This window comes from Bubalus kerabau, chromosome 4, assembly GCF_029407905.1.
Source record: "Bubalus kerabau isolate K-KA32 ecotype Philippines breed swamp buffalo chromosome 4, PCC_UOA_SB_1v2, whole genome shotgun sequence".
In the NCBI taxonomy this organism is placed as follows: Eukaryota; Metazoa; Chordata; class Mammalia; order Artiodactyla; family Bovidae; genus Bubalus; species Bubalus kerabau.
Window position 1 is genome coordinate 85,836,758 of NC_073627.1, and position 25,507 is coordinate 85,862,264.

Here is a 25,507-nt window from a genome sequence, read left to right on the forward strand (position 1 = left end):
GTGTCGGGTTTTCTTTTGCATGTACAACCTAATGAAAAGCTGTTTCTTGAAGCATGGTTGACTCAAAGAGTATTTTTATACCACTTGATGCCACCTGGTGTTTAAAAACCTCATTATTTATTTTCTGTTGTGTTGCAGCGTTACAGCATGTTTATGTCTGTGTTGGTCCTTCCTGCTCCCAATCCGCTTAAGTTGGTGAAACCAGTTCCAAATATATTTCGTTTTCTCTAGTGGATAGTATTACTCAATACAGCATATAATGGCCATTTCATGACTTGTGAATATCATGATAGTATAGCATGCTGCTGCAAGCCACACATGGACTTTGGTTGAAACATCAAATAGTTGTGTGTATCTGTTGAGGGGAGGGGAGTTAGGGAAAGAAATAAATCCATCGCTGTAACCAACCTCTGTTTCTGTTTTGTGTGTGTGTGTGTGTTTCCTATTTTGTTCAGTAGGTTTTCTCCAATGACCATTGATGGAATGACCAGTTTGGCTGGAATTAATATCCCTGGGCACCCAGGAACAGGGTGGTGTATTTTTGTGTACAACCTGGCTCCTGATGCAGATGAGAGTATCCTGTGGCAAATGTTTGGGCCTTTTGGAGCTGTCACCAACGTGAAGGTCATCCGTGACTTTAACACCAATAAATGCAAAGGTTTTGGATTTGTGACTATGACAAACTATGATGAGGCTGCCATGGCGATAGCTAGCCTCAACGGATACCGTCTGGGGGACAGAGTACTGCAGGTCTCCTTTAAGACAAACAAAACGCACAAAGCCTAATGAGCTCTTGTCCTCAGTCCATTTATATATGAAAACTATACAACAAAGGCAAGTTAAGAGAAACTTTATACATTAGTAAATGTCTTTGTAAGTCAGTGTTGAGATGGGGATAAAACGACTACTTAGCATCCTAAGAAATATGTGAGATTTTTTATTGCTAGTATTTGAATTAAAACTTCTTAAAATATCTTTTATGTTTGAATATGGACAAGAGGTACAGGGTTTTTACCTGTCACATTGCATTTTATTGCCTTCTTTGAAGAAGGTGGACCTTTTAAAGTGTTTCAGCTAAGGGAAGACATTTCTTTTCTTTTTACATAACTGCCTTGAACCTGTGAGTAAATATTGAGGCTTTGTGTTGTAATTCTTCCGTTGGTTGTGTCCTTCCCCCCCTCCTTTTTTTCTTTTTCTGATTAGCTTTGTGTTTGGTTTACATTTAAAGCATTGCTGTTATGTCTAAGAAAAGTATTTTGAAGTTTACATTTTTATTTATGAAGTTAAAAACAGTATTTATTTTGTAATTATGATTTGGGTTGGGGAAGGGGGGGCTACATTATAAACGCTTATTGTAAGAATACTGGAGAACTTTTCGTAAAGCAGTACCTTGCCAAAGAGATAAGAGCCTCTTTGATGTGGGTTTAAAAAAAGCATCTATTTTTATAAAAAAGAAAATTTGGAGAAACTTTTTACTGGTCCTGGAACAAATATTTTGACTTGAATACTTTGAGAAATCTCTTCATATGACACCTAGTGAGCTTTTAAAATTTACCAGGAAATTTGCAGTGGTTGGAAAATTTAGAAAGATTTATGATGTAGAAAATACTTTTGAGATCTTTGTATGAAAGGAGTAGAATCAATGGGGGAAACACTGCTGGTTTCGTTTTTGTAATCACCAGTGTAGCGTCTGATCATCCTGGTTATTACCTGATAGGTGGCTCACATTGATTTGTGATTTTGAAACAAATAAAAAAAATTTACAAAAGAATATATAAGAGCAGGCAAGAAATTTAAATTACCAAGAGATGGGGGAAAAAAAATCTGTTCTTCCTAAAGAAATCCCTTCAGATAGAGCTCATGGTGTTTAGTGATGTACTTGCAGTATTGTTTGAAGAATTGTTTTGTCTTAAGGAAAAAAAGATGTTGCACATGATTTGTACTGCAGCAAATCGGCAAAAGTGATCTGAGTTGGATATATTTGAAGGTATTTTGAAAGTTACGTTCAAGGCTAACACCTGAGCTTTGTGTAATGTAAATAAGACCTTGTGTTTATGAACCTTTCAGCTAATTTGATTTTTTTTTTCCCTTACATGCCAAGTGATGTTCAGGTTTTAAATGTTTTTGTATCAGTTTTTTCCTTTGTAAATGGCATTAACATTGTTACTTGAGGTCTTGCTTAATCACTTTTGTTGTCCTGAGGACTTGGATTTACAGTGCATCAGATTTGTTGCTAATTTTGTCTGTAGATAGTCTAGCTTCTGCTGTTTATGGTGATGCTACATTTTCGTTTATAAATATGTTTGTGGTAAAAAAAAATGAGTATAACCATAGGTTTTGAACAAATTTCCTTACATTTTTCATACAAAAATCATAAATATCTGTATGCTATTGAAATTTAACTTTGTATGATGCTTAAACCACTATTTGGGGAAATAATAAAATAAGTCTTTACCATGTATGAAAGAAATTTTAAAAAATACAAAATATTTTCTGATTAGCATCTAGCTTATAATAAATTTTCAAAAAAGCTGAAGGTAAAAATGCCTTCATCAGGATGCACTGAGAACTATATAGTTACGTCCTGCTTTTTGTATAAACTGAGATGCTCACATGCTTCCCCTTAGAACAGGCAATGTGCTATGCATAACATAGTTGTACATTATCTTTGCAGTTGCGTTGTTTTATTTTTTATTATTTAAAATTGTAGTTATAAAATTTTTCAGTATAGTACAGTACATATACTGTGAGGCGCGTGCTAAAGTGAATAAGCGAGTTTTCATGCTGACCCACTCAATGCTATTCAGAAATCAATTGGCTTAGCACTTTCTCATATCCTTAGGTGCATTTAGATTGTCAGAGTTAACCTGCGTTTAAAAAAAAAAAAACTAAAAAACAAAATACGTGTATATACTTAAAAAAATATAAGGTTTCCCCTCACGGGAAAACAGCAGCTACATGCTTCTTTCCTATACTACTGTAGCAAACCAAGGCATTGATGAGAGGGCATGCAAATTGTGCTTCACTTCACTGTGTTTATCAGAGCACTTAATAAAATGTAAGGCTGGTATTTATTTGAAGTTGTACAGTATGACTTAATTCACATCTGTTGGAATAGAAAATATATTCTGTTGAGTATTTAAGAGGCTGTACATGTTTTCTTTTGTGTTTGGATTCTTTGTACTTTTTCATGTTCAGTACATCAATAAACAAAGTTGAAGGGAAAGAACAGTGTGGTGAGTAGGTCTTTATACATTTTTGGGGGCTCCTGTGCTCAGTCTAATAAACTTGCTCTCTTGAGCTAAAAGAGGTTACCTCAGAGCTCTCATTGAAAGCAGTGTTATGGAACAGATGCCAAAAAGCATGTTATTTGAAGTAGAACGTGCAAAAATTGTTCTTTCAATGACAGCTTCTTCTTATTTTTCAAATATTACTTCATGAGTAATTCGTATAAGGATATGTGCTTTCATTGGCTAGTTGTAAAGTAATTGGATGCTGACATCGTTCTATACCTCCAACTTAATAACCATCAACTTTTTTTTTTATAAAAACAAATGTTAATTGTCCTCACACATTTACTTGAGCTAAAGAAAACCAAATAGAAGGAAGATAACTTACTCTGCTGCCACTGACAAGATGTAATTCACCCATAGCATCAGCTGTTGTTGAGTGAAACTTACTTTTGTTGCTAGTGCCAGATTGTCAGACTCATCTGTAAAATCAGAGAAACTCCATTTCCATTAGGTTAGGTTGATGTATATAGTACATGTGTCCATATCATGAACTCTGCCGGTGGTTTCACGTATAAACGGTAACACATCCTTAAGAGATCACTGGAGGAAGAAAAAAGGTGTCTTGCTCATCTTTTATATAAAGATTCTACTTCTGTAGAACTTAAGAAATACGATAATGAAGTACTTTCGTTTTCTTTTTTTTTTTAACCAAAGTGTACTAAATGGCTTCTTCTAATTTGATTGTATCTGTCAGCTTTTTTGGTAAAAAGCCAGTCTACAAGTAATTGTCCTGAATTCACAACTTGGTAGTCAAGAGCTTAGCTGAGTGACAAGACAATTCCTTTTCTTCCAACATGCAATTAATCTCAAATCTCCATACTCCCTTTTTTATTATATGAATTTAATACTCTAATTTTGTGATGTTGGAACAGCCTCCCCTCACCTCTCTCCTCTTGCATGGTTATCAGTATTTTGACTGGTTTGCATGTCAGCAGTTCTTTTGTATTTGAACAGATGGGGGAATATTCTCAGTATAAGTTTTGTGACTCTACTTGGTGTGCTTGAGGAAAAATATTTTTTTCTTAGAATCCCCTCTCACCTTCTGCTTTCAAATCATCCAGAGTGTCATAATGCAGTGTTAGAGCAGCTGATATAAATTTTTAATCTTAACATCATTTTACATTATTATATTCTGATTTGAGGAAATGTATTAGCAGTTTAACCTGTTTTAAAAAAATAGATTGCAAGTGTCCTAGCCTTACTTTTTAAGCTGTGCAAAATGTAGTACACACTTGTAACTTCTATTGAAAGGATTACCTAGAAATAAAATGCATCCACATTAATAATATGTTGAAATTTTAATATAGTTCCAGAACAATATGTGTTTGCCTTGTAGGTAGAAGATACAAAAAAAGAGAGAAACAGTGATTTTGATCCTATTTGCCTCTGTTACCATATAGGATCCTCAAACGGTAGAAGAGAAAAATATTGCTAAAACCATAACAATTGTTGTGAAGAGCATTTTTAGCCTCAGTTATTTCAGAAAGTGGTTCATTTTTTTTTTCTTTACTGTTTTTGATATTCTTTCTCTGAAGACTTCCAAAACTGGTCTCCACTCCTTTCAAGTTGAAAGAATTAAAACATCTACACTATTAATATAGACAGACTGTTGATGTGGGGTTGCTGAAATGAACCCTTCCAGTGTTCTGGTTCATAGAAGTAAAAAGAAGTTTTTTTTGGTTGCTCAGCACAGGTTTATTGATTATGTGCATACTTATGCTGTTTCCTGGGTCTGTAAAAAGGAGGAATACATGGCTGTTAACCTTCTTCGAAACTGTCACTTAGAAATGAGAACAGGCAGGCCACCCTACAAGGCTGCAGTGTCGTAAGAGCCATGGCAGCCAAGAGGCAGGCATCCAGCTAACTTGCTGGAGTTGTTGCAAACCCCTTTACAGTTCAGAAGAGTGGATCTGTTGTGTCCTTCTCAGAGGTCCTGCTTTTCCTTCTTTGGATTGATTAACTCACTTGTGTAATTTTCAGCCCAACATCAGTATCATTTAGGTTAATAAATGAGATGTTCTCCTATCCATGAAATCATCCATTTCCTTTCTGAAGCAACATGAAAGTTATAATATACAATAAAGACACTGCCTATATGAATAGTTGGGTTGATAGAGGAATTGACTGGACCGTCTTATTCTCTCTAAACATATATATGGAGTGACAATTTGCACAGCATTCATATAGTAAAATACCTTGAATATTAAAAGTGTGCTGACTAGCATTATTCTACTTTGAATGAAGACATGTCACAATCTTAGGGTCTCAAGCTCATTATTATTACTACTACTTTTAGTTTAAAAAACTAAAGGTTTAGATTAAGATGAAGTAGTTGATACTAACCCCCAGAAATACTCAGGAATGTTACATTTTCAAATACCATATAGGCACCAAGTGTGAACCCATTTGGAAGACTGGCCTCTCCTTATACAGCCTGTCTTGTTCTCCTGAAGATTTGTCCACATCCACAAGTAACTACGCAGTACAAAGAAAGTCAAGAATGCTGTGCACAGAGTACATTAAAAAGAAAAGGAGGACGGGTGTGACGTGTGTGTGTGTGTGTGTTGGGGGAGGATAGTTAAAAGGGTGGGAGTGGGCTTTCACACAGAAATGTGCTGCATCATTAAGTGGGATTTGGAAGAGAATGGGGAAGGGAATTCACCAAGAGAACACTGACCAAAGACTTGTAGGTGAGCTTCTGTCTATGTGTGACATTTTCCCAGCTTCCCTGGTAGCTCAGTTGGTAAAGAATCCGCCTGCAATGCAGGAGACCCTGGTTCGACTCCTGCTTGGGGAGATCCACTGGAGAAGGGATAGGCTACCCACTCCAGTGTTCTTGGGCTTCCCTTGTGGCTCAGCTGGTAAAGAATCTGCCTGCAACGCGGGAGACCTGGGTTTGATCCCTGGGTTGGGAAGATCTGCTGGAGAGGAGAACGGCTACCCACACCAGTATTCTGGCCTAGAGAATTCCATGGACTGTATAGTCCATGGGGTCCCAAAGAAAGGACACTACTGAGTGACTTTAACTTCACAAGTTATATTTAATACAGACCTATGAGCTTATTAAACATTTTTGTGTCCACAACTAGTTAAATCTCAGATTAATCAGAAATTAGAGTTCATAGATGAAATACAAACTATGTAAACATCGAAATTTTGTTCTCATTACTTTGCCCATTTCTATTGTAACATTGAAAGTATTTTCTGTGATTATATGTGATTTTTGGAGTTGAGTAGAACTACCTAGTAAGGATACTGACTTTGTTTAAAAGAAGGCATTTATATTTGGAGCATGTTGTTTAGTGTATGCAAAAAAGACCAGAAGAGGCTAAACATCCCCAGTATTAGAGCTGGACCAATCTCTTTCTCTTAGTGTATTCTTTTGAAACTCACTAATTTAAGATGATAAAGTGATCTTTCTTTAGTATTTACACTGTTTCTAATGCCATAGTACCTGGTTCACTCTAAAACTTTGGATTTGTAGTTATTACTTTTCTTATCTATCGTATCACCTTTGAGGAAGGTGCTGCTGCTGCTAAGTCGCTTCAGTCGCGAGGGGAAAATTATAAAATCCAAATGTTTCTCACATGTTTCCAAGATGAGGTTTTAGTTTGACAACCTTTTACCTCTTTGTTGTTTTGATAGCTCAGTTAATACTCACACCTTGCATTTCAATGAAGGAAAGGAAGGCAGCCCATTTAAATAGCCCTTCCGGAGAAGGGCTTTGTTTGTCCTGAAGGGCCCTTGGATCCACCGATCGTCTATAGCTCGGTGCTGTCTCTAACTCTGATTTTTATTGTGCACCCCTTCTGAGAATCCTTCTTGTCCAGATTTGAAAGCAACCAGCTCTACTGTGGACCTTCTTGAAGAAGTGAAGAAACTGGCTGCGGTCTTCAGGGTGACCCACTTGTGGAATGAGGCACAGCAGGTGAGGTAGCTCGGTTCTCTGGATTGGGCTGGACTGTGACGAAGGTGCAGCAGCTGTGCTGAGAAGGGAGGCGGGCGGCCTCCAGCCATGAACGCAAGCGGTCAGACATCCAGGAGGCGCACAGCTTTCCTTTCAGACCCAGAGGTAGCATGTTGAGCACCATGTTGAAAGTGCCTGAGCTCCTTACACTTACAGGCATGTACTAAGTCTTTTCCTTTCTCAGAATGTAACTTTTGTCAAGTTGCAAGGAGTAGTAATTATAAGAAATAATGCAGATTTCTACACTAAAAAAACCCCAAAACCTACTTATCAAAAAGGATAAGTAGCTATTGCTATAAATGTTGAAGCAGCAGTTGCAGTTGTTATTGTATTACTTAAATATCTTCAGCAGAATTTCATCTCTTGAGAATGGCTGCTGCTGTATTCTGCATATGAACCCAAGAATATGGTGAGAGAACCTTCTGCTTTTCAGGAGTTACTCTTTGAGAAGTACCTGTTTTACACCCATACATCACGTAAGGAGAGCCTCTTTGCTTCTTCAAGTCCATTGCTCTGTCCAAAGAGTAAATGGCCTGAGTACCAGATGAATAGGCAGACTTTCTGTCTGCTAAATGCAGGGTGGTGAGAACGTCTTAGAAGTTTATCTGAAGCTTACCCTAATACCGGTGAGTTGGTTTTTTATGTGATGGTGGTGTTAAGTTGTGCTTCTCAAACTTTTTTCCATGTTCATGTCCTGAGAAGATCAATCTCTCTACATGCCTTGATCCTTCTATGTTGCACACCGTGGCACACAGGTTGGGGAATTGTCTTTTAAATACACTGTTTTTTTTTTTTTTTTAAACTTCCTTTCTTTCATTAAATGTACATTGGGCTTGTGCTCTATACCAGTTGCCTTGCTGTTTCAGGACTGAAGATTTAATTTATGTCTAGCTTCAGTCTGGTTTTGAGCTGGAGGACACCTCAGGCATCCTTAATTCTCACCTCACCTTGATTCTTCAGATGTCAGTCAGACCCAGAGAAGGTAAGGTTCTCTAAAGTTCTTCTGCTGCCATGAGATGTGGCACTTGAACTCAGTCTTCCTCACTCTTGAAATCTGCCCTTTGCTTTCATTCAGGTACTAAAACTCACACTGCATTAACTTTCATAACCTGTGTCCTTTTGTGTGATCAGATTTCATGGTTCTTGCAGGATTTGGGTATTTAGAAGTCGAATATGGGTAAGAGCATTTTTTATTTTATTATGGTGCACTCAGTATAATTTACATTCTTGTGGATAATTTTAACCACTAAAATATAATCACTATAGAAAATTTGTAAAGTACAAAAAGTAACAAGTTAAAAATTACTCAGCTCTTTCCTGAAGAAGATCACCTTTTTTCCCCTCTGATACTTTTCTTCTTGAAGTTATGATTATATATCTCATCTTCATAAAGATTTTAAACATTCAGATTTTAAAAGTTTGGTTTTTTCTTGATAAAGCTGTTTTACTTTCTGGTTTTGTTCATGAGCATTGGAAAACATTTTTCAACAGGCGTAAAATAATCCATTTTGATTTTAGTTTAAGGCACGTGAAAGCTGTTATTTGGTTTTGATTGTATTGATTGTTACTGACATGTCAGGGAGGTTTATAAAAATCAGGGATTCTGTATGGTTTCCCATTACAACTCCCATTACAACCTCATTCTTCCAGGTTTTCATAGAGACTGAAGACCAACTGAAGGATAGAAACTGGGGCAATATCTCCAAGTCTCAGTGTGGGGAGGTGCCTAAATGCCTGATTGCCACTATTTAAGGTGTGCAATTTGGTTGCAAACTTCAGCTAAGCAACAGGGGCCTGGATGGGAAGTAGGGAGACGTGTGAAGCTACTTTTTCTCCCTCTATACGGGGACACACAGATTCCCTAGCATACTGATAAGTCAGCTGCTTCTGTCCTCTCTTTCTTTAGACGAAGGCAGTGCTCCCTTCGTGAATAGGGGCTCGGAAGAGAGGAGGATGATGAACTCGGTTGTGGGTGAGTAATTTTTCCTCCTTCCATGGGTCTCTGATTGCAGGGATCTTCTTTTCTGCAAGGGTCTGGGTATATACCGACTCCTTATTGCATGTGCTGGGAGAAATAGCTGATAGAAGAAGAGCACTTGTCGAAGGATGGAGGAGGCTGAAAAATGCTTGTTAGAGTGCACCTGGATGCTGCCGTGACGTCAGAGGCGGACCCTAAATGGCTCTCCAGCAAGTATGACAGCCTTTTTTCACCCCTTTCTTAACAATGAGATGTAGATTGGGCTTGTTCTCTATTCAAGCATCCTTATGAGTAAATGTCTATTTTTACGGTAGAGCTGCACTTTAAAAATAGCTCCAATCAGTGCGACTCTTTTCCCCCATATGTTAAAAAGTTATATATGAGTTAAAATATCTCAGATTGCTTAAATTCTTCCAGACACAAGGCACTTTTCCTTTTTTCTTTTCTTGGGGGGAAAAGTGGAGGGTGACAGGGGAGAATGAAATACAAAGTAAGGACTTTCTTTCTGGGCCTCCTCAACCCTGTGTTTGTTCTTTGAGACTTTTTCAACCAGTCACAAGGCTTTTAAACCAAGATTTGAGATTTCTGACTGTTAAAAAATTCATTAATATTTGGCGGGTTACAGTCTTCTTCCTGGAGCGATTGTTTATTTTTGTTGCTGAGCAATTAGCTAGAACAGTCACAGTTGCAGCTGTTAGATACTCCAGGCTCCAGCAGAGATCACAAAAAGCTTTCCGCACATTTAGAGTCTGCATTTGAATTGTTTTTAATGGATGATTCTTCTGGAGTATACTCTGCTAGCAAATTCGATTGGGTGATCCTAAGCCAAGTCAAATTACAATGGGATCCTGAGCCTGCTGTGTTGATTAGAGTCACCTAGGCCCCTTGCTTTGTAGAAGCCTGAGTAACTGTGGCTGCTGCGTGTGGCAGGAACCTGTCCCATTCCTGTCTCTCTGTATCTTTATCGTGCAAACCTTGGTATGGCTTGTCCCCAAATGCTGTGCCCAAAACACAGTGTTTTCTCAGGAATTTGTCCTGGGGTGTTTATTCCTTGTTTGTTGCTCTTAACTTGTTGAGGCTTTTGTGAGATACTCTGCCTGTGCGAATGTGAGCAGAAGAGTCATGAGTATAATCTGGTGCCCATTGACATAACATCTTTAGGAAAGACTAGCTTCTTAGAAAATCTTGGCTCCAGTTAAATGCCTTACACTTCAGAAACAGCAACCCAAATGAAGTGATTGTTTCTCTATTTTTATGTCTGTACTTTTGCCTTTGCATATACTTTTGATGGAAAAGTCTTTATGTGTGTCCATATTTAATAGCCATACAGCTTTAAGGTTCACACTATGTTTTTTTAATATGAATATCAGTCATGTGTGAGGCAGGGAATGCTGTGTTTCGTCAGTTTATGAAAGAGTAGATAGTCTCACAGGTGGGTGGGTAGCCAGCAACCTGCTTGGTTTTCTGTACTGTGGCCATTTACTTTGAGTAAATAAAAAATACGTGTTTTGCATATTTCACTGCTCAGGTACTGAGCTAAAGCAGGTTGATGCACTTAGCTTTATTTGAAAGGCTGCTGGAGAATTGCTCTAATAAGTTCATGGCTGGAGTGAGAACTCAGTAAAGCAGGGTAGAATCAGGATGATGTTATTTCATCTTTATTTTGGGGAAATTATTTGGGAATCTTGGGAGAGGCTTGACAATCGCATTACAAGTAGGGATCCAAAATGTATAGTGAAAGTTTGTTTCCTGCTAGCTAGCATAAATTAAATTAGCAGTCATTACATTTTGATGAGATTTAGTTACTTATATGAAGATATTTTTAAAACAGCCTTTCAAATGGCAGTTGATTGACCAGATGGCAGTTTGCTTGATTAGCCAGCTTGGATCTATTACTAAGTCAGGTAGGTTGTTTTTCTTTAATCATGCCCCCTTCCAATAAAAATTTTTATATACTTAGAGAGATATGAACACTCCTGAGATCTCTGTATGCAGGTCAAGAAGCAACAGTTAGAACTGGACATGGAACAACAGACTGGTTCCAAATCGGGAAAGAAGTACATCAAGGCTGTATATTGTCACCCTGCTTATTTAACTTATATGCAAAGTACATCATGAGAAATGCTGGGCTGGATGAATCACAGGCTGGAATCAACATTGCTGGGAAAAATACCAATAACCTCAGATATGCAGATAACACCACCGTTATGGCAGAAAGCAAAGAAGAACTAAGAGCCTCTTGATGAAAGTGAAAGAGGAGAGTGAAAAAGTTGGCTTAAAACTCAACATTCAGAAAATTAAGATCTTCACATCTGGTCGCATCACTTCATGGCAAATAGATGGGGAAACAATGGAAACAGTGACAGACTTTATTTTGGGGGGCTCCAAAATCACTGCAGATGGTGACTGCAGCCATGAAATTAAAAGACGCTTGATCTTTGGAATAAAAGTTATGACCAATCTACACAGCATATTTAAAAGCAGAGACATTACTTTGCTAACAAAGGTCTGTCTAGTCATAGCGATGGTTTTTCCAGTAGTCATGTACGGATGTGAGAGTTGTACTGTAAAGAAAGCTGAGCACCGAAGAATTGATGCTTTTGAACTGTGGTGTTGGAGAAGACTCTTGAGAGTCCCTTGGACTGCAAGGAGATCCAACTAGTCCATCCTAAAGGAAATCAGTCCTAAATAGTCATTGGAAGGACTGATGCTGAAGCTGAAACTCCAATACTTTGGCCACCTGATGCGAAGAACTGACTCATTGGAAAAGACCCTGATGCTGGCAAAGATTGAAGGCGGGAGGAGAAGGATATGACAGAGGATGAGATGGTGGGATGGCATCACTGACTTGGACATGAGTTTGAGTAAGCTCCGGGAGTTGGTATTGAAAGAGAAGCCTGGTGTGCTGCAGTCCATGGGGTCGCAGAGTCGGACATGACTGAGCGACTGAACTGAACACTGGTGAATAAAAGTTCAGTAATTCTAATGAAATTTTTATGTAAATATTTTATCTCTCTCACAGCTTAAATGATACTATGGTCTCCTGAAATACCATGATTTGAATTGAACACAAAAAAATTTCAAGCAGAATGCAAGACTCTCTTCTCTCTTCCCTTCCAAAGATTACATAATTACAGTGATATGAATTACTGATGGTTTTCTTGTTTCTTCAAACTTTTAAGAATAACTCATGTTTTTAATGGGCTTTCCAGTGACTGAGTGGTTAAGAATCTTACCTGCCAGTGCAAGAGATGCAGGTTCGATGAGGAAATGGCAGCCCACTCCAGTATTCTTGCCTAGGAAATCCTATAGACAAAGGAACCTGGAGGGCTACAGTCCCTGTGGTCGCAGAATCAGACAAGACTTGCATGCACGCGCACAGTGTTTTTAAATGTTGGAAACCTTGGTAGTATCTGCTAGGACACCACAAACATTAGCATTAACTCTTAAGTATGTTTGAAAGCAGTGTGGCAACATCATCTTGGATAAATTAATTAAGGACTCAAGAGTGATGCAGATCAATGAGAAGGATGTGGAAAGGCAAGGATAAATGATTTGGCCAGAACATGTGAATGGAGCAGTAAGGGCATCTCTGTGATGCTTTCATTTCCGTCACAGTGATTGGAAGCCTGGGGTGAGGTCGCTGATAAATCAGTGAGAACCCCATTAGGAAGATATCTGCACAGAACTTTGGATAGTGATCCTGAGATTTTGAAGACTGGCGGCTCTATTAGCCTCAAAGTATAAAGCATCAGAAACACAAAAATAGTTTGGGTTTCACAGTTCTTCTCAAACTTAGGTATGCATGATACTCCCCTTTGAAGCTTATTAATACAGATGCTCGAGGCTCACCTCAGATGATGATTCAGGGGGTCTAGAGCGAGTCCCAGATAAGCTTCAAAATAGAGGAGGGTCTTCAGCCAAGGTAAAGACGTTCTGGCCTATTGTGTACCGGAAGGAGCTGTCGAGAGTATAGGAATTCCAAGTGTTCCTACTCTGCCTATTCTTTCTTCTGTGGTGCATTCTCTTTGCTTTTCAGGAAGCCCTTGGTTGGCTACTCCTAGCCCAGTTTTCACCTAGAAAACTGAATGAGATTTTGGGCCAAGCAATATGCTATGTGTAGTATATCAGTAACATCAGAGGAGAGGTGCGCTAATGATCCCTACTTTACAGAAGGATAAAGTGGAACTTAAAGATGTTGAGCACCTTGTCCAAGAACCTCAGCTGGACAGTTGTTGAGCTGGAGCTGCAGCTCGCTGTCCACCTTAAGAGCTGTGGTCTTAACGACACAGTCTCCCGCAGTGGTTATCAGTGGGCAGCCGTGGTGGAAATACTTGATTTTACTCTAATATGAGCTAGTTTAGTTTTACTGCTACAAGTACATCCCCTCTTGGAAAAGAGTCTAGCTGTTTGTTGTTGTTGTGTGTGGAGTTTAAGATACATTTGTTTTGTGTTTTAGCTCACTTTTTTAGACTGGGGAATTCCTTGTTGTTGTGTGTGGAGTTTAAGATACATTTGTTTTGTGTTTTAGCTCACTTTTTTAGACTGGGGAATTCCTTAGGGTAGGATCTTTCTGTGATTTAGCTTGGTGTTTCATTTCCCACATGTCCACCATGGTGCCTTGTACTTGCATCGTGAGTACTCAGATGGTTGTGGAATACATAAAATGGAAAAATGAAGTTTGAGGAGCTGTTACCTACTCAGAATTCAGGCTGGTGTGAGACCTGGTGTATTCTTACATTTATTGTCTCCTTTGGAAAATTAGTGCTGATACTATTCCATGTTTCTTGAACATTTCAGGTGTGTTTTCTTGTTTTGCATATGAGTCAAGGTTGAAAATATACCAAATTGTAAAATAATGACCCCAGGAAAAGTATGGAAAAGGAATTACTGTGCTCTGGGAGAAAGTGCAAGTCTGTACACCAGGGACTTTTGCTATACATTCTGGTTTCTATTCTCCTTGGGTAAAAAAGTCTTCTAGGTGAATGTGAGGAATATGATCAATTAATTTCTTTTGTCTTGGCCAGTGCTTAAGCTCGTCCCATGTCTGAATAGTGTATACTAAGACAGAAATATAAAAGAAAGTTGAAATGTCTTTGTTTCTGTTGCTCAGAAGTCCAAGGTGACCCAGTATTTTGTGTACATTTTAAGATAAAAGATATCACAGCTCTTCATTTATTTATATATTTATTTTTGGCCATGCTACATGGCATATAGGATCTTACTTCCCTCACCAGGAATCGAATCTGCACCCCCTGCATTGGAAGCTTGGAGTCTTAACCACTGGACCGCCAGGAAAGCTCCTCTTTCATTTTTTTAAGAGAGATATTATGGTGTTAATAGGAAGAAAGTAACTATACTTTGTGGATTTACTCTGAGAGGTACAATGTTCTCTGCTTAAAGTTTATAGCTTGACTAATGCCATGTCTTGAGCAAATCCAAAACTTCCTTAGTGAAAGTCATATAAGAGTATCAGGATGTTAAGTCTAGTGTATTAGTTCAGGCTGCTGTATCTGAATGCCATAGACTGGAGGCTTATAAACAACAGAAATTTCCCATTGTTTTAGAGGCTGGATGTCTTAGCAGGGGGGTCAGTATGGCAAGGCTCTGGTGAGGGTCCTCCTCCAGGTTACAAACTGCCAGCTTGTCACTCTGACCTCACAGAGTGGAACTAGCACATCAGCTCTCTGGCCACTCCATTATTCTTGGCTGGAGAATCCCATGGGCAGAGGAGGGTAAGCTACAGTCCATAGGTTCACACAAAGTCAGACACGACTGAAGTGACTTAGCACGCATAAAGTAGTTTCCTTCTGGATGTGAGAGTTGGACTGTGAAGAAGGCCGAGCACTGAAGAATTGATGCTCTTGAACTGTGGTGTTGGAGAAGACTCTTGAGATCCCTTGGACTGCAAGGAGATCCAGCCAGTCCATTCTGAGGGAGATCAGCCCTGGGATTTCTTTGGAAGGACTGATGCTAAAGCTGAAACTCCAGTACTTTGGCCACCTCGTGCGAAGAGTTGACTCATTGGAAAAGACTCTGATGCTGGGAGGGATTGGGGGCAGGAGGAGAAGGGGACGACAGAGGATGAGATGGCTGGATGGCATCACTGACTGGATGGACGTGAGTCTGGATGAACTCCAGGAGTTGGTGATGGACAGGGAGGCCTGGCGTGCTGCGATTCATGGGGTCGAAAAGAGTCAGACACGACTGAGCGACTGAACTGAACTGAATCTCAAGCTATTAGATTTTAATATATGGATTTTGGTGGGGAGACATTCAGTACACAACATTCAGTGTGGAGTTCTAAGGCATATTTGGGCAGACATTTCTCTGATTCACCCTAAGACTCTCATCATATAAAACTGTTTTTGTGATGATTGTCTTCTACTGATCCAGTCATAAGGCTGGGCATATCACATGAGTTAATTGTTAATTTTCACTATGCTGCTGAGAAGGTACATAATATTATTCCCATTTTACAGAGAGGAAATCTGAGACTTGGAGAGACCTCTGATGGAATAAAAATGTTTCAGCTTCTTTCATCATTGCTAAGTAAAATGAAAAAGAGAGTTCTCCATTTCCAGGTAGGTTGATGATAAATGATATATTTGGTAACTAAAGCATGGTCAGGGGAAACATTTGGGGACTGGAACTCGGGTTACTCTCTTTGTGTCTTGTACATGGACCACTGAGAGATCAGAATTTTGCAGGCTTTAGCAGAACCTAGTTCACATTAAATCTTTATTTTTCTGACTTAAGAGACAAGAGAGCATTTGTTCTTTTGGAAGTAAGATACTCATTTATCTTATTGCTTTCTTATCTCGGTAACAGTTGGGACCATTTCTGTTTTTACTGTTTCCTATTGGTCATGCATGTTACTCTCCCTGTAAGAAATATGTAAGTTTGTGGATTAGTTGTCATAAGTGCCTTCATTTGGCAGGTGAGAAAGTTGGGTAAAGGAGAAGCAATTGACTTGATTAATGTACATTCTCTGTGTAATTAGAACTGCAAACCCTCAGGTACCAGGCTGTGGTTTAGAAATGGAGCAGTGTCATGTGAAGTGGTGCCTGGAAACACATTCGGCGGTAGCACTCACTGTCTAGACTGATGTGCATACAAATGGAAGGTATGGGCTGTTCTAAAATACAGTGCACAATATTTCAGGGAGTGTCCTCTTACCTCCCATTATTACCTCCTCTTGTTCAACATCATGCCGTCCTGGTTCCCTGACTAGGTGGCCAATATATTACCGCAATACACAGAATAAGAATACTGGACTCTGTTCTCTAAGATCTTGCTCTTCTAGTGTTAATATATATGGTCATTGACAGCTCCTGGGAATGGTTAGAATGGAGACTCGGTGTATTTTCAACCCCCAACCTGCTCAACTGTCATCTGTATCTTAGCAAAATTCCTGGGTTGATCCAAGTGCATTTTAAAGTTTAAGATGCAGTGCTCTAAGTCAGTTTCTCAAACCTGAACATGCTGAAGATTGACCTGAGAACTTGTTAAAACACAGAAACACAGATTCCTGAGTGTGTTTGGGGTGCGCACACTGAAAATCATTCTGTCCTTGGACACTTGCAGCATTGCTTGGATGATTCCTGGTGCTATCACGTTCCAGGTATTATTATCATTTGGGTGGTTGAACTCAGTGACTGTAAGATACGGCACAACCAATTGTAGGAACTTTTACCAAGGGCGGAAGATGGAGTTCACACCAGTGCCACATTTATTTATTGAAAAGTTACCCTGCAGAGGACTAAGGTTGATGGAAAACTGTTCTGTGGCCACTAGGAGAAGGGAAAATCTATTTCTCTATATAAAGATAAATAGAACAAGAGAATAACATCCAGACAGTTTCCAGTAAACCATTTATTGGGTTGACCAGAAGCACTGCCCTCTTTGTCCATCAAAGAGGAAATCTTGCATTTCTCAGCTTTTCTAAGAGTCCACTTCCTTCTAAAAATTCTGATTGATTCCCTTGCCAAGTATAGCAAACACAGATCAGATAGGAGTAGCTGACATGGCCATCCTGCCTCCCCTTTTATATTGATCTAGGGAAGTTCTTGTGAAGCTAAGGGCTGGCCCTACTTTGCTTTAAGGCATTTTTTGTGTGTTTTTCCCTTGAGAGAAAGGTACCTTTGAGGACTAAACAATTCTTGATCCAAGGAGTCGGAAAATTCTGAACCCTACCCACCCTTGTGTGTCGCCTAATCTTCAGGGAAGCAGATACTGGATCCATTTTCCTCTTTTTTACTGAAGTATGATTGATTTACAATGTTGTGTTTCTGGTGTACAGCAAGATGATTCAGTTACACACATGTATTTAGATATTTTTTTCAGATTCTTTTCCATTATTGCAAGATAATGAAGTATTCTTAGAGCTTTAGTATACTCTTGTTTGTGTCATGAAATTTTAAAACAGCAGATGCACTGGAAAATTCACACACATCCCAAAAGTATATTTTTCTTGAGAACTTTTTACTCTGCAGCATTTAAACAGTCTTTTGTCTTCTGTAGTTGACATTAAGTATTTGATGTGTCTTCAAGAAAAAAAAGTTGCTTTACTGTCTGTGGCAGGTGTGATATTCAGCAAAGTGCATACATTTAAAAGTAAAGCTTTGGGTATGTGAGGTTTTATTCATTTGCCCTTAGTTTTTAACGGATTCCTTTAATTATGCTAAGTTACTTATTCATAGATACATAAAGAAACTATTAAAGGGGGAAATTCCTATATGACAGATGTCAGGATTTTAAAACCCTGTAAGTTTCTTTTGGTTCAACTTTCTTTGCTTTTGAAACAGTAAGAGTTGAAAACATTGGATGGATATTTTCTAGGAAATGCATAAATGAGGAATAAATGAGTTTAGCATTCATTTTGGACATGGCATGTATATTTACTTACTATATTACATCATATATATGAAGATATATTTGTCATATACATTATATATATATGTATGTGTGTATATATATATATATATATATATATATATATATATGAAGTCTGCTAAGTCGCTTCAGTCATGTCCAACTCTGCGACCCTATGGACTGTAGCCCACCAGGCTCCTCTGTCCATGGGATTCTCCAAGCAACAGAACTGAAGTGGGTTGCCATTTCCTTCTCCAGGGGATATATATAATATATATACTATATATATGAGATACATCTCATATATACTATCATGTTACACAAAGCTGATAAATAAGCATAGAAGTTTTATTTGAGACCTCAGGATTAGAAGGAGAAACCAGTGTTTAACGGAGTAGCCACTGTCCGCCTAGCACTGTGTAATGCACCTCGCAGTTTTGCCAAGTGAGTTGTGTGTTCTTACAGCTGAGGAACCAGAGGCTTAAATCAGTTACCAGATTTATTTGCAGAGCTGAGATTTACATTTGATTTTGAATGTGAACTCTGGAGCCCATTCTCAACATGTGCCTTACTTTATTGAAAGCTGGGTAAAAGAGATTTGATTCCATGCAGGCATTATAAACAAATCTAATGTCTAAACCTAAGGATTTCAAAGTTTTAAGTGTGTGTTTTAATTTGATTCTCAGAGTGTTGTGATGTAGATGGGGCAGGTGCTAATCGCTCATTTACAGGTAGTGGGGGTGGGGGCGGTGGATGGATAAGGATTTGAAACTCAGAGGTTGAAGGACTTGCTGAATAGAGCAAGGCTAGTGAGTGGCAGAGCCTTTAATCAGACCCTCTGGTTGACTCAAGACCTTTCTTGAGTCACCTCATGTGCTTTCTCACTCCTGTCCTCCCTGTTTGCTAAAAGTGTATTTCAAAGAGGCTGGAGGAGTTGTTAAAGCAGAGTGTCTCAGGATTATAACATCTCATAAAAAGGCTTGTGAAACACTGCTTTCCTTCCATGCCCTCCCCATCCCAGCATCCTTTGTAAATGGATTCTAGCAGGAAGCTGTGTGCTGCCCAGAATCAGCTGAATGAAATGCATTAGTAGTTGGGATCTGTTCTAATTGTACTTAATACTCGTGTCCTAAGAGCCTAATTTTCTTAGGAGAAAGTTTTTCAATGTCCTAAACAATCCAGTGATTGATGACACATACCATAAAAGTTAGTTAATCTTTTGGCTTCTGTTCACATCACTAGTTTTTATTTGTAAGACAAGGAGGTTTTACTCACTGTAGGAACATTTTTAGCCTCTTTGCTTCTTGGGAGACATTTGGGGTTTGAAGGTAGTGCCCAATGTGAACATTTGGGACTTTGGTTGGGAATGTGGCAGGGGTGGGTTTTAATTCCTGTGGGGTGACTTCCCTTTCACTCTGACCTGTCAGGTCCGTGTGTCTGGCTCTATCTAGTCATGTGTGGGGATCTGGTCTTTCTATCTGGTGAGCCCCAGCTTAGGAAGTGACTTGTCGCCCCTGCCCCAGAAGCCTGCCTGAGAGGTTTGGTAGACCCTCCTGTTCTACTGTGAATCCCTCAGGCTTGTGTGGGATGACAGATGGTCGAAGGAAACTCAGAGCCGCCCCTCTACGTAATGATGAGAAGGGACCAGCCTCCTGATAAGTGGAAATCAGAACCCACGCACCTTTTAATTCTGGTAAGTGGGACATTGAAACAGACACAAAGGGAAGAGGGGTGGAAGACCTTTCCTAAGTTACCAGTTTGTCTTTGTCTGTACTTCTTGCACTTACTGGTCGAAAATTCTTCATTATATACTGTTTTACGTGTATAATCAGTACACTGTACTGACCATGTAATGTACACTGTATAGTACGTACATAGTGCACTCTATATGGTACTGCACTATAGACTACTGAGACTGAGGAGTTATCTTTTTGTTCCCTTTTTGGATATAGATAATTGCTGTAAATTCCAAAAATACGAGGCAGGATCCAAATGAGGGTCCTGTTGGAGCAGCCACGGGGCTCGCTGAGCTCTTAGCCCCTCTCTCGTAACTCGTGCTGAGGCCTCTGTAGCCCTCCATGGCCGCTTCTGTGCCTGGCCTCCCGAATCAGACCTCTGGCATGTGACTACAGGACATGGGCTGCAGGCTAGCCAGGGAGTGCTTGGGATTCCTTACAGAGTGGACACGCGCTAGTTGAAGGCAGAGAAGCAGCTGGTAGGGTGGCTGAGTCCCCAGGCATCGTGGACTCAAGAGGGAAGACTCCTGAGCTTTTGCTGCCTGGTTGCTTTGGCTACAAAGCATGTCGTTGGACTCTTGTAGCATTTCTGTCTTCCTCGTTACCAGCATATCCTGATGATGAGACTTCTTGATTTAAGCCAGCCTCTACAGGAGGCCTGTCCACAGCTTGGCTTCAGTGCCATCTCTGCCCATTCCTAGCTGATGACTTCTTGGCTGCCTACCCTCTGTAAGCATCAGTTTTCTTCCCTGTACAGGGAGATAACAATACCTGCCTCAGAATATTGGAAGGATGAATATGTAACAGATGTGCCCTGTAAGCTTCTGCCATCATGGTTATTGCTGTTTGTTGTCATAGTTATTGCTCAGAGGAGACCATATGCACATACTTCCGTTTCCTAAGAGGATACAAAATCCCAAGGTTATCGTTGTCCAATTCTGACCACTGGCGTGATTGATTGTGTTGGGGTCTCTTGCAACAGTAAAGGTACATTTTACAAGGCTTTCCTTTCCTTTCCGTAAGTCCCTTAGAACTCTGTCAGCCTGATCTTTGTCCACAAACCTGAGGCTTTTTTTCTGTTGTTCCTATTTGAGAGAGAAATATCTAGCATACAAAAGGGGCCCCAAATGCCATGAGTCTCAGGCTACTGAAGGGTTATCATGCCAGGATAAAATCATATGGTGTCTGTCTAAAGTATATATGCACTTTAAATGTGTCTTTCCTGACCAGTTATAAAAAAAGGAATTTTAATAACATCCCTATATATGTCCCCAAACAACTGTTGTTCACTGAAATACACAAACATACCACAATCTTTTGACTAGGTCTCTCCTCCTTCGATGACCAAGGCTCTCTATGTTCTGATATGCTGGTGGCTGGACCAGGAGAAGAAGGTAAGTAGAGATAGTCTTTTATCTCTGAACTGTTCACCTCTGGCTCAGTGCCCTACTGCTTGTGTATAGGAAAGAGAAATAAAAAGTAATTATTAAAGAGAACTCCCCCACTGTCAGTGCTGTGACCTCCTTCTCTGGCAGTCAGCTTTTAAAACAAGCATCTTAATATTTCAGCAGATGGTGCTAAGGTTTGTTAAAGCAGCCGACAGTATTCCTAGTTCATTGCCACATTTCTGGATTCTTTGTAATTAGCTCGCAACATGGGTGAAAGTGAGCTCAGATGTAACCCAAACCCGTGGAGCTTGGAGAAAGAGAAGCATTTGGTGAGAGGAGCTGGATTCTTCGTTTGCTTTCAGGGAGTTGCCCAGAGGTGAGCTCTGTGAGATTAACGGCAGCTGGAAGTCTTTGCAGCTGCTGAGTCTGTCCTGGCTACCTTCTTCCTTCCAGATACAATTCAGGTATTGATTTTCATGTATGGGAGCCCTTTGTCATTTTCATCCCCAGCCTGGTTTCTTGAAATGGACCCTTGCTCCTCTGTTTATTATTTATTCCTTGTCTCTGTTCCTGCGTTTTGTCCATGTGTCTAGAGATCTCATGTAGAAGGTGTTAACAGTTTTAGAAAAACACTGAGTTAGATTTCGTAAACAAAGAGTGTGTTGTTAAGAAAATCTTGTTAGACTGAATTTAAGTGCTTTACTGCATGAGGATGGGTGATCGTATTTCACTAATGTTACAGCAGTCCTGAATATTCATTGGAAGGACTGATGCTGAAGCTGAAACTCCAATACTTTGGCCACCTGATGTGAAGAGCTGACTCATTTGAAAAGACCCTGATCCTGGGCAAGATTGAGGGCAGGAGGAGAAGGGGATGACAGAGGATGAGATGGTTGGATGGTGTCACCAACTCAATGGACATGGGTTTGGGTGGACTCTGGGAGTTGGTGATGGACAGGGAGGCCTGGCATACTGCGGTTCATGGGGTCGCAAAGAGTCGGAAACAACTTAGCGACTGAACTGAAACTGAACAGCTACTTACACTCTCTTTGTCAAAGGAGCTCTTTATTTCACAACCCACTCTGCCTAGATAATGCTGGGCAGGTAACTATTTCTTGATGAGTGTATGTGACATAGCATCATCTGCAGGAGCCGCCAGTTACTGGAGGCGGCATCTTTTTTCCCCCTTGATGTCACACCCTCGTGAGGTAATGTTGGAGTGCTGTGTCAGACTCACACGTAGCCTCACTTTTTGAACCAAAGCACATGAAAGGTGGGAGTGCTTCAGTATTGCTCATGATAAGAATAGCGAAAGTAGAATACCATCTTTTCTACTGAGAATTTGCCTTTGTCTCCCAAGTGTTTGGCTTAGAAGAATGTCGAGAAAGAAATCTTCCCCTTGTGACTTCTTCCCTAGCCCACTTGTGTTTCTGTTTGTAACAATCACTGCGCTCCTAGCAGGAACTTTGCCCAGTAATGATTCTTAATTAGATATTAAGGACTTAAGTACATATGCAGAACTTACTATGAAGCAGACACTGTTAACTATTTATATGCATTTTAATTCAGTTCTTCTAGAGATAACTCCACAGGTAAATTGGTTACTATTTTGTTTCATAGACGAAGACCCTAAGATTATTCAAATAGTAAATGGTAGAGTTGGGACTTGAACTTCAGTCCATCAGACTTCAAAAGCCTGTCAACTGAGACTGGCTGGAAAGAATTCATTTTGACTTGCTGTCCTTAATGCTCTTGTTTCTTCTTTGTCAGCTCTTAATTTTATCTCTTCCTCACTTGGAGACAAAACAGACACAACGTATACACTACACTATGGAGTAGAATTAGGAACAGAATGGGGGAAAACTTCAGTTTTCCTGGGATAATTAAGGTAGCAAACGTATGGTTTGTTACTCTTTAGAACAACAGGGTCAGTAGCAAAAGTGAGCTAGAGCGCTGAATGAAAGGAACGGCATTGCTGTGTCCAGGGGAGAGCAGCTCCAAGCAGATCTGACAGTAAATGCTGCTGCTCCTGCTTTCTGCACATGGTGCAAATATCTGGGTGTTATTTTCTTCCCCGGGGGATTATTTATTGTAAGAGGAGTGAACAAATTCTTTGAAATGGGACCTCTAGATGAGTATTAGCTGTTCTTGTTGTCGTCATCCTTATCATCATCTTCTACCCTTAAAATTTTTTGAGATATCTTATCTCAAGGGCAGCGTTGGACTGCATTACTGACATTTTGACAGAGAGCAAATAACCTGAGATTCTAGCCTTGGTACCTAGGGTTTCCCTCCTGAATGCTAAACTGATTCAAATAGCAAAGGTACTCCTGAGGAATCCTCTTTGGCCAGATGGATCAGGGATATATTTCCAAAATTAGTGCTGCATGGAGAATTCTCTCTCATGGACTAATTCTTCTCCCCTCTCTAAGGACCATCTGTCTCATGGGCAGAAGAAAAACAGGCATGTGTTCAGCTCTGCAGGGTTGCCACCTGGACCTGTTCCTATAGTGCTTCCAAGTGGAGGGTTGGGCTGTCTTTGGGCCAATCCAAAGCCTCAAGTTCTGGTTCTTCAGTGAGGAATTACAGAATGAGGACAAAATAATTTTGATCCAGAACCTGTTTTTGTAGAGCAAGGATCAGTGGGTGACCCATCACTCTAGACCATGGGTGATCAGATTTTTTCCATAAAGAGCCAGGTGAATGTGGTGTTGCAGACCAACTCAATGGATATGAGTTTGAACAAACTCTGGGAGACACTGAAGGACAGGGCAGCCTGGCATGCTGCAGTTCATGGGATTGCAAAGAGTCAGATACGATTTAGCACCTAAACAACAACAACAATCTCTTGTCACGGCTATTTAACTTTTCCTTTGTAGTGCAAAAGCAGCCACGGATAATTCATAAGAGAGTAATCCTGGCTGCGTCCCAGTAAAACTTTATTTACAAAAAGAAACGGCCAGCCAGATTTGGCATGCAGGCTGTAATGTGTTGACCCTGTTCTAGACTACAGGCATTCAGTACATAAGGGGAAATTTTCCCGTTAAAGGATTTGGATTCACGCAGTGTAGTTGTGAAGGCTGATGTTGAGAAATGTAGACTTCTGGATTTGTAGTTTTTTTTAAAGGCAGCTTTGCCTTCCACTTCCGTGGTGTTCAGTGTTTAGTCACAGTTCTGATTATTTGAAATAATTTCATCAGCAGCACAAGATGACACCGGGTGGATTCAGTGCTGATGTTGGACTCCCAGAAGAACACCAGATGCTTTGGAATGTCAGCCTGAACACATCCACTTAGACATGCTGCTTTTAAACTGAGTGTGACCAGCTTGGTCCTGGATGTCATGAGCTATACTGAATAAAGCCAATCATGTTGAATAGACTGTTCCTTTCCTTCTAGATTTTGCTTCCATATGGGTTGGAGTTCTTTATCACGAAGCTGTAACTTCCTTCTAAAGATGCTGTGGGTGTGCAGCTCATCACAATTACGGTGATGGATTTGGGCCCAGTAACTATGTTCCCTTCCTCATTTTGGCTCTGAAAGGATACATTGAAGACAGAAAGCTGCAGATGTGAGCCACCAAAATAAACGCGCCTGTGACAAAGCCGATGCTTCCTGTTTCTTGGTTGGGCTTAAATTCTTTACATCCAGACTGATGGTTAACTATCTAGGCAAGTGAATTGGAAATTGTTTACAAGCTAGAATGTGAATACCAGTCAAATATTCCCACGTTATTTTGTATCATTTCCTTTCTCTTCATTCTCCAAGGGGAGGGATGGTAATTGTGCCCATCTGAACGTTCTACTTTTACTGCCCAATTTAAAGAGATAAAGCCTTGTTCGACATGTACAGTGTTTGCTTTTTTTTTTAATTTGTGATCAGGATTATGTAGTAGGGAGAGATACTAACCTCTTTACTAGATGATTGAAAGGCAGTATTTAAGCATTTGTATTAAGACTTAATTTTCTTTGATTGGGTGAGTCAAACAACTGGGTAATGACATATCTCACATACATTAAATATCTCGTTTTTGGAAACACATGGAAACCTCAAGTGCACATAGTAGGCCTTATGTACCTGAGCTTGTTTTTACAAGGAAAATTCACTGTCAAAACAACAGAGAAGAATGAATGAGAAATGAAGAAAATAAGGAATTGTAGTGAGACAGAGGGATGAAGACTGGTGTATATGTTCTCCCATCTGAGTCCAGTGGACTATAAACTTCTAGGCACCATTAACTCATGTTAATGGAGTTTATATAGTAGGGTCATG

General features: G+C 39.9%; 1 protein-coding gene and 2 long non-coding RNA genes across 20 annotated transcripts in view; all 3 read left to right on the forward strand.

Moving 5' to 3' along the window:
* ELAVL2 (ELAV like RNA binding protein 2) overlaps positions 1–3,229 on the forward strand; it is a 142,285-nt gene extending 139,056 nt beyond the window's left edge. For 15 of the 18 annotated variants that reach the window (XM_055577887.1, XM_055577883.1, XM_055577892.1 and 12 more), the window contains one exon: positions 456–3,229. In XM_055577887.1, the coding sequence (XP_055433862.1) occupies positions 456–786 (331 nt within the window). In that variant the 3' untranslated portion in view covers positions 787–3,229. The remainder of the gene's footprint in view (positions 1–455) is intronic. The other 3 variants (XM_055577881.1, XM_055577878.1, XM_055577876.1) reach the window with 1 other exon arrangement.
* Positions 3,230–7,957: 4,728 nt separating this feature from the next.
* Positions 7,958–9,441, forward strand: LOC129651480 (uncharacterized). Its single transcript, XR_008714171.1, has 3 exons — positions 7,958–8,015; positions 8,127–8,242; positions 9,273–9,441. It is a non-coding gene; the product is annotated as an uncharacterized LOC129651480 (long non-coding RNA).
* A 6,239-nt stretch (positions 9,442–15,680) lies between these two features.
* LOC129651481 (uncharacterized) lies at positions 15,681–24,786 on the forward strand. Its single transcript, XR_008714172.1, has 5 exons — positions 15,681–15,822; positions 19,636–19,805; positions 21,174–21,242; positions 21,495–21,612; positions 24,635–24,786. It is a non-coding gene; the product is annotated as an uncharacterized LOC129651481 (long non-coding RNA).
* Positions 24,787–25,507: the final 721 nt, after the last annotated feature.